Raw genomic sequence first — 9,956 nt, forward strand, 5'->3', positions numbered from 1 at the left:
TTCATATACTGGATTATGTTTTTGTAACTACTACACAAATTCTGTTAGAAGGGACTGAATAGAAGAAACATTAAGTTGCACACAAAATAGCTATTAAAGGACACATGACAGTATTAATAAGTTTTTCTAGTTGTTTTTAATGAAGAGAATGGCCATCCCTTCTCTCCACTCTCACCAACCAAATAATCTCTGATTGTCTCCTCACAGAGTTATAGCCATGGGAAAATGCTGAAGTAATTTAAGGCAAGATAATATGAATGTGTCACTGGAACAGAGGAAAATGTAACATTATGGGCAAATAGAGCCCTCCCTCCCCCAAAAGTTCTATAGAGAATTTGGGTCAGAGTTCAGGCCTTAGAGACAGAGGCAGAAGAAATGTTCCAAAAGAAAAAGTGGAAGGGTAGCAAACCCAAACTTCCTGAATTTCAGAATTATTTTCCAGGCTGCCCTGGCACTTATGAGTAGGAAGTTTCTTCCTCCTTCATTGGCCTACCAGGGTTTCTCACCTGGGCGCTATTGGCATTAAGACTCAGTGATTTTTTGTTGTGTGGGCTTTTTTGATGCTTAGCAGCATCATTGGCCTCCACCCCCTAGATGTAGTAACAGCTCCCCCACACCCTAGCCCCTCAGTTTGTAAGAACCAAAAATATCTCTAGACCCTCTAGATGCCAGTAGCACGCCTCAGATGTGGCCGCCAAAAATGTCACCAGACAATGGGGGAAAAAAATCCCTCCCAGTTGAGAACCGCCGACCTAGCACATTCCCTCAAATACTGGTTTGTACACTTAGTTGCACTTCACCTTGAAAAATGAGAAAACCCAACTGCTATTTAATGTTACGTACCTTTTACTGAGATATGTTCCAGGTTCCGAGTGACTGACTTACAATGAGCTTTCGTACCACAGCTCACTTATAAATGAGGGAGTATGTATTTGTCTGTGTTCTCACTCCAGATATAGTATACACTGAAGGTGATTCACAAAACGATGTTGTGACTTGTTGAACATGTTTTATAAATGAAGTTGTACATCTCCTTTATGCATTGGTGCTGGGACTCTTCTGTTTTCTTCAAAATATTTCATTCATGCCTAATATCACAATGATTATTGCATTTTGTATCTTCTCATTAAAAGGAACAATAAATTAGTAAATATTGGTATGAAAAGAGGGCACATAGATATTCAAATTTTTAGTTATTTAGTATTTTTAAACCGGGTTTAGGTGGTCAAAAGTCTGAGTCCCAATAAAATAGTTCTGAATCTCAAAGGTTGAATAAAGATGACATTGGTCAGTTTCGTTTTATGAAAGGTATCACAAGTTTTTTAAAGTATCTTGCCTGAGAGACAGAAACAAAATGACTCCAGTCTGGACTCTTCCTTGAATAAGCCCTGTGATATGGGAAAATGAGTTCACCTCTCAGGCTTTAGAGATTCCTCGTTTTCAGATCTAAGGGGAGGGACAGACTGTATGGCCTTCCAGGACTATGCCAGCTCAAACAGAATGTTTTTGTTTTTGTTTTTTTAATTTTCAAGATTTTTTAAAATGTTTGTGAACTATAAAATTTTTAAATTTTTTAAAATTTTACATCTGTTACAGAGTAGCAATACCTAAAGGAAGAAGATAGTTAGAAGGAAGAAATAGGTATAAATGCCATCAAAAGATGACTCCAAATAAACTCGTCTATTAAATTGAGCTATGTATTACATAAAATGGAAAGAGGTACTCACGCAGTGCTAACAATTACTAGCTATGGACTATAGGAAGTAGTTTCTATGGGTGACCAGTTTTGCCCCCGAGTATTCTGCAAGAGAAATATTTAAAAGTTAAAAAAGCCAGACCATGCCTTTGACAATAACTGAAAACCAACCAAGCTGTCAGAATCATTTTTATTTTTTCTCCTACTTTGTACAAAAAGATTGTGAAGACATCAAATAATGTGAAAGAAATCTCATGGTCAGTCATCTTTATAAAACCATTTAATTGGCTCTGGCTAGTACAGTCTGTGAATCTTTTAAACACAGTAGAGACCGCTTTTCAAATACCAATGCCATATTATATAAGTCCAGCTCCCTCCCTCAGCAAATGTAGTTTCCTACCTTTAACAGTGTTTTTTATTGATAAAGGATAGGTTTTTAGATGTCCTCTAGCCAGTTCTACAGCTGGGTGTGGAGAAAAAAAATTCAAATTCCTGAAATAATTACTTCATCTACTACAGTAGCAAATATATTTTCATTCTTCTCAGTTAAATGCAGAGCTTCAAATGTTGTCATATGTCATAAAATTAAATAGCTCCTTTTCAAATTTAGCTTTAATATTTGACAATCATCATTCAGAACAGCAACCAGAATAATGAAAAATAATTCTTTCCTTTTCCTGAACACTTTTTAATTTTTCTTCCTGCATTTAATTGCTTTACTAAATTATAGACATAATACCTGACACTTCTAACCATTTTGAGACTAATTGTTAATGAAAGGGGCATAGAGAAAGCAGAGCTAATCTGGAAGTTTGTCTCTAAAATGTAGTTATTGAGTGATGTTGATAGATTGTCACATTTCTCCATTCTCTTATTTAGGTGATGATGGCCCTAAGGATGATCATTAATTTTTGGCTGTTGGTTTATTTCTTCAACATGCAGACTGAGATGTAAAGATTTAAGCAGTTTCATCTGAATCAAAACCCAGGTTTACCTTAGAAGTATCAGGGCAAGGTCACAAAGTTTTCCTGGGCTTCAGTGTCCTTTGTATAAAATGGAAATAATGGGTTTTTTCTTAAGAATACCATGGAGGATGCCTAATAATGAGAGTTATGTTCGTGCCACATATTAAATATCATTTCTAAATGATAGGATTTGATCAAATTATCTTAGCATCTTTCTGCTTCTCTCAGGTAAAATTGCAGTAGTTGGGTCTGTAAAATTTGAAGAATAGAACTCAGTCTCTTGTATAACTTCTTATGGTATTAATAGGGTCAAAGGAAAGCAATCTTTTGGGAAAGAAGGTTCCGAGATAATGTGAGGAGGAGGAGAAAGAAGTGGGATACATTTCCAAAATCATGCAAATGATTGTGCTCTGATAATTCAGTTGGAATTTAAACCCTACTTTTGAAATAGATGCTGTTTCTTTCATAAACAAAACTGAGAGCCAGGATTTTTTTTTCTCCTGTCTTTAAAAGGGAACATACTTCATAGCTGCTTTAATTTAAAAATACTAAAATAACAGGGTGGCAGCACTCAGTAAGAAACCAGTGTGGCTGTGGCTAAGTTTCTGTTGCTTCTAAGTTCTTTTCAAATATTATAATTAACTGTATTCTTTCTGCTATTTAATCTGCTTATCCTAATTTTTCATGCTATTCCTTGAGCTGATAGATCTATCCCCTCAGTAAGAAAGTAAATGAGAAGAAAATGGTTTGTGTCTTACTGTGGCCATTGCTATGTCTTGCATGAAGCTTTCTTTATATGTAAATTGTATTTCCTCCTCATTCCAATCCATTATTTTTTCCTGTCTCCAGATGTAAGGTTCTTAACGATGTTGGAGATTTCATCAGATGAGGACAGACAGCTGGTGAACGTTCTCTGGCTCTTCAACCCCTTTTCCATCTTACCAAAATCCCTTTCCATGACAAATACCTAGAAATATTAAGAAGCCCAAATATTCAGGAAAATATTTGTTATAATGCTTGCTTTTCTGTGATTTCACCCCCTTGTGTCAAGTCATTTGGTGAGATAATCATGCTATTATGTGGAAATAGTTTCCTCTTCTAGAATTAAATTTGATTCTAATCTTACCACTGTCAAGTTCATTCTTCTATTATCAAGAACCAAAGAGTTTTAACAATGTCCCTGCTTTTTTTTTTTTTTTCCTTCCCCTTGCTTCCCTCTGTTATAAAAGTTGACAGATGTGAATCCCAGGGCAGCTTAAGAGGGCATATCAAAATCAGCACCATAAAGTATTTAACTTAGGAAACTTTAGCTATTCTGAACATGTTTAATTCACTACTCTTTACAAATAGGAGGAAGAAGGCACCTATGACCAAACGCTTGAGTTCCGTAGAGGAGGTGATGGCCAGCCAAGAAGATCCACTCGGCCCACCCAGCAGTTTTACCAACCTCCCCGGGCCCGGAACTAATATGAGAAGGTAAAATTGGCATTGTGAGACGGCATTTATGTTGAATATGTAAATCTAATTGTTAATAATTCATAATAATATAATAGAAAAAACTGATGTTTCAAACCTTTCAGTTATGAAGTATATAAGATTATACCATGGCTACAATCTACTTTTCCACCAAAACTTTCCCCACAAAAGCTACCTCTAACCCTATTTTTTCCTCTGTACCCACTTTCTTCTATTGGATATGATGCCAATCAGTGAAATGTCTTTAAGTTTGAAAGCAGGAAGAAAATGAAACAAAGGACCCGATAATCACCAACTTGAATAATTAAGTTTTTTGTTTAATTCATTTCAGTCCTTTTTAAGGAAGAGGAAATGTTTTCATAGTGTATCTTCCGGAATTGGATGAAGATAACGTGATTGCTTATAGAGATGGGATTTGGGGGCCTGTGCTATTGATCCAGAGACTTTCATCTTGGACTTTCAGAGTGTTGCTCTCTGAAATCATCTTCAATAGGAAGGTTGAGAAATATAAGAAAGAAATACTTCTGTCATCTTTAGTAACATTTCTATTTTCTTATTTATGTGAGGACTTTTGAATATTTTGAGAGTTTTCCCATTACAGCTTTTGTTACATATCACTCAGAAGACTATGAGAGTATTTTAGACTTAACTGTATCTTTTTTCTCAGTTTCTTCTTCTCACTAACAAGACCATTGAGAATTTTTAAGAAATTGTTCTCAATTTCTCGTTTCAGCTCTTCATTTTGCTAAGGCTGTTATCCACATTGTATTTTCCCCCTGCTAAGTGACCCCCTCAATTTTTCAAGCCAGCTGTGGCTTTTTAGCACTTGAAATGCAGCTGGTCTGAATTGAGATGTGCTATAAATGAAAAATACATATCAGATTTTAAAGACTTAGGAGAAAAATATCAATAATTTGTATTGTTTATGTATTGAAATGAGACTATTTCTGATAGATTAAAGTAAATAAAATACGTTACTAACGTTAACTTCACCTATTTGTACTTTTTTAAATGTGACTAATGGAAAACTTAAAATCGCACATGAGTCTCACATTGTATTTGTGCTAGGCAGCACTGTCCCGGAGTCTTAGATCTCCTTCAGCTTTCCCAAAGCTCGTTCACTGGTTACAAATTAGCTCTGTCATCTTAGTGAAGGAATGTTTTCTTCTATCTAGTCATTAGCTCCTTATGAAGTAGTCTGCCTGGAGCGGAAGTCCCACGCTATCTGAATTCTGATTTACCCCAGTGGGCCAGAGTGGCATCTTCTTTGTCTTATCATTGGCTTTTCTTCGTGTTTAATACAAGGCCACTGAGTAAACACCCGGGACCTACCGTCCAAATTATCACAGAAGGACTGCTTCATGACGTTGGGCTTTTTTCCGTAGCAAGCACTGACCAGAGCAGACTCCAAGTTTATATAAGGACTTCCACAACTTTACATTGTGTGAGATTGAACATCCACGTTGAGCATAAGTTCAGGGTGCTTAAAATTAAGGTGAATGAAAACTGGAAATTCCCTCATAGCTTCCTGAGGGCTGCTAAATTGGTTAAACCAATGTTTTAAAATAAAGCCAAAGGTTCTCAACTCCCTGATTGCCCTAGGTTGCTTATCAGTGGATGCAGGACTAGGACTTTCCAGCGATATCCCGAGGCTGCAGGGTAGAAGGTGGATAGGGCCTGGCAGGGCTGGAAGTAGAAAGGCAGTCGTGAGGGTGGGTAAGGCTGCAGCCAGAAGGCTGGAACTCCCATCCTCTCAGCCCTTCTTCAGTTTCTTTCATATGTTTTCTAGATTAGGCTTCCACAGAAAATATCCTCTGAAAAAGAACATACTGCTTAAAGTAAATCAGAAACCATAGCTCCATGGTAATTATAGCTCGTCAATACCAAATAGTATGATGCAGGCTACTTCCAATCAACTGAAACATCACAATGTTAGTGGTTTTCTCTGTTCCCTAAGTCAAAACGCTTGCTTGCTTTGAATTGTACTGTTGATGTGGGAAATGTGTGACAGAGATTTTGGATTCCTGACATTGATAAGAAAATTAATTTACTCTGAAAAATAAATAAATAAGCAAAACACATGTGCTCTTGGTTGAAAAAATTAGTAATTTTTAAATTTTAATTTAAATATGAAAGATTATGAAGTAGAATTTTCTTTTTGATATACTACCTTTGAATGGGAGGTTCACCAATAATAAGAATTATACCTTTTGTTCTTGAAAATATGTTATTCTTGAGAGGAAAGATTTTTTGTTTCCTCATTCCTAGTTTCCATTAACTTAAGTGTTTAAAAAGATACACATTGTAGCCTGCCATTTAACTTCCCAGCAAATATAAGTATGAATTCTAATATATGCTGAAATTTTTCTCAGGTTTTGTTATCTAAAATTATTCAATATAAGAAATACTTAAGGCACTTTCTGTTCTCACTTAAAAACCCTAATTTCATAGTCATACTTTTTTTTTTATAATGTTTTGGGTACTTTTCTAGATGATGAATGACACATAGCACCTGTTCAGTAAATGTTTCTTAAATTAGTATATTTCGATAAAGTTTTTGGTGTGTAATTTACACATTCTTTGATTGTCCTAAAAAGTTTTCTTTACAAGCCCTTTATCCCAACACCACCTCCTTGCATGTGCATGTATACTTCACCCAAAGTGGAGAGGAATCTGGATTCTACTTGGTACTAAGCACAACATTAATGACTAGCAAAAGCAGGAGATGCCTCGGAGTCCAGGATGGGTGAGAGAAGGAGGTGTTGAGGAGCAATGTGGGGAAATGGGCCCAGGTCTGAGACAAAGTGGTGGTAAGTCAGATCTGAGCCATGAGGGGAATGAGGGCCCAAACTCCAAACTTCTAGTTCCTGGACTTGTCATAATCATCCCAGATAACTCATAAATATGAGTAGCTATGGATAGAAGAAATATACATAGTTCTTTAATCCGTGAAACTGGCCAAAACTATGTGCATTTGAAGAGGTTTCTGACATGACTGGAGTCCTGGAAATTGGATACCAATTAGTAGGGGCAGGTCTCAGAAATAAATTGGAAGCTTCATTTTCGTGGTGGAGTAGAGTCCCCTGAAGACATTCTAAAGGCCAAGGAACGCTTAAAGAGGGGAAGAAGCAGAGTTCACAGTTTCAGCAGATGTTCGGCATATGTATTGGTGGTGACACAAGAGTGTAGCTTTAGCTGTATTGGTGGCAATGAACTTCAAATTAGACTAATACGACCAAACTTAAGCTTAGGCAGTATTGCTGTCAGATATTGGATTACAGCACCAGGAGGGGAAGAAGCTAAGAAGCTCTTGCAGTAGTCAGTCGAGGCATGGTTAGAGTGCCACATCCTGCTGTGAACAGACAGAAATGACCTGTGTGGGGAAACTCTGGAGGCCCCTAGGACCACCAAAGTTAAGACTCCACACGGAAAACAGTTTAATGAATGTTGAGTCACTCTGAGGATTCACTTCTAGTTTCTTGTTTGATGAAAGAACAGCCCTCGCAATTTCACATATCAACCAGAAACCTTGAAGCCAAGAGCTAAGCATCAACTACTACATAAATGTCATGATTTTATTTTCTAAAATACAGGCTTTAGCAGCATTTTCAGCTGGTTTTAAAAAAAAAGATACATTTTTTAATGTCTTTTTTTTTTTTTTTTTTAACAATCTGGTCCAGCGTCTCTTTGTAAAACATTTGAAATCAAGGTCAAGGAAATGACTGCTATAAATATAGCTGTTGCAGAACCCTCTGGTGCCCGCAGGCTAGATAGGCTTCATGTGAGGATAACACTACCTGAAGCTCTTCATTTTCTGGCCAGGAGACTATTAGCTTTGAAGAGGTAGGAGCTGCTGATACGCAGTGGGGGCGCTGTGCCATTGCTGGCCCAGTGCACTCTTTTTGGCTGGAACAGGGCTCTGGCACACAGGCTTCTCTCTCCACTTCTCTCAGCTCTGTCTGTGGTCACCCCCCAAAGTACTTCTACTGGAGCCATGCCGGCAAATGTTGGGAGCAGGCAGGAGCAGGTCACAGACTCATGTGAATTACCTGTGCGGCCAGAACCAATCCAGGGGGAAATTGGAGGTGGGTGGGATGGGGGTGGAAGTGGCCCATTGGCAGACTGCATCTTTTCCAGGTCATCCTCTGTTAAATACCATTTAGTTAATCCAAATTCCCGAAATTGACATGCCAGCAGTAATGGGGCTCACAATGACAGAGATGTACTCTAAGAATTTCGGAAAGAAAAATTATTTTCATTTTGCTTTTTGTTTATATTCTGATTTATAGAAATTATGTTTATAAATTAGACAACAGTGTGCAATTTATTCTACTTGGGATCTATTACCATTTATACAAGCACTTCACAGGTACATATGTTTCAGCAGAAGTGTATCTTGAGTACAGAAAAGTCAATTTGAGGATCCAATCTCACTTTTCTCCTCTCTTTTTAAATAGAGTCTTTGTGAAGAAAGGAGCCATTGACTGAAACATCCTGCTCAAGACCTGTTGATAGACTTCCTACTTCCCCTTCAGAATAAGGTGCAGCCATGATGAATATTATTATTGGAGAATGGAAAAGCAGATTTTAGAGGGGAAACAATCCAGCCCCCAAAAAGAATGGGGAAAAAAATACTAAGTTAACTGAGCAAGTACCTTCTGCAAGTGAAAGAGAATCTTTTCTTCTGCCATCAATAAAACCAATGCGCTGTTATATACATTGTTTTACTGTATGTTTTCTTGGCTGAATAGTATCTTTCTTGTTCGTCTGGTATTAATCCCATAGTATAGAATGCAATAACAATCACAGGATACTGAAGTTCCCCCCCCCCACCACCACCGTAATTACAAGATAAAATGACGGACACAGCTTGCCACATTTCTTGCAGAACAACCTGCAACTGGATAGCAGTTCTTAGTAAGGTAGTAGCTGCTAAATATGATAGCAAAAAGTATTTAAAGTTCGAATGTATTGTTTTCAGCACTCGGCTAGCTTTTTCAAGTGTAATTCAACTCAAAACCAAGCATTCCCTTCCTTTTAAAATTTGTGACAGATCTTTCAAGATGTATCTGGTTACTGATAATGGAAAACCCCATTCAAACCGGCTTAAACGCTAAAGGGAATTGACTGGCTCACTGAACTACCAGAAGTTCAATAGTTTTCAGCTGATTCAGTGATGCAGAGTTTTCACAAAGACCCTGATCCTTTGCATCTTTCATTTCTGCTTTCTCTGGCGTCCACTGCATTCTACAGCAGGCTGCCCCATGGGATCATGAGACGGTTTCAACTCCCAGAGCTACTGAGTCCGGGGATGGGCTTAGGGTCACTTCCAGAAGGGCACTCAGAAGAGAAAAGAAGCCTTTCTCCTGAGGCTGCATTTGCTCATACTGTGCTACTTCCCTGCCTGTGAACCAGTGACTTCAGCAAGGGTCTGTGAATTAGTTTGGGCCTGACCCAAGTGCCCTGACATTACAAGTGGGGGCAGAAGCATGTTTCCAGACAGAAGACATGTTTGACAGAAGACAAGCCAAGGTTTGTGCCAAAGGAGAGGGAGACCAGAACGTCCATTACAGAGAGGAGTATGTCTGAACTACAAACTTCATGTAATATGACAAAGACAATCTTCCCATAGTCTCAGTTTGTGAAGCCAGAAGAGGACAGTTAAAAAGAAAGAATAAGAGGGAAGGGGGAGGTGGGGAAAGAAGGCAGAGGAAGGAAGGAAGGAGAAAAATCTTCCGGCCAAAGTAATTAAGAGAATGTCCTACTTGGCTTTGAAGGAGAGGGCTCAGGCTCTTACTCAGGGCCTGTGAATTCTGCAT

The 9,956-nt window shown here is 38.0% G+C and overlaps 1 protein-coding gene across 2 annotated transcripts in view; it reads left to right on the forward strand.

The window, feature by feature from the left end:
• The window catches only part of LOC111146990 (tudor domain containing 3), a 161,581-nt gene extending 152,725 nt beyond the window's left edge, over nt 1–8,856 (forward strand). For both annotated transcript variants that reach the window (XM_022502811.1, XM_022502812.1), the window contains 2 exons: nt 4,012–4,137; nt 8,595–8,856. In XM_022502811.1, the coding sequence (XP_022358519.1) occupies nt 4,012–4,128 (117 nt within the window). In that variant the 3' untranslated portion in view covers nt 4,129–4,137; nt 8,595–8,856. The remainder of the gene's footprint in view (nt 1–4,011; nt 4,138–8,594) is intronic.
• Nucleotides 8,857–9,956: the final 1,100 nt, after the last annotated feature.

Source organism: Enhydra lutris, unplaced genomic scaffold (assembly GCF_002288905.1).
Source record: "Enhydra lutris kenyoni isolate GAN:26980312 unplaced genomic scaffold, ASM228890v2 scaffoldscaffold15, whole genome shotgun sequence".
Classification (NCBI taxonomy): Eukaryota; Metazoa; Chordata; class Mammalia; order Carnivora; family Mustelidae; genus Enhydra; species Enhydra lutris.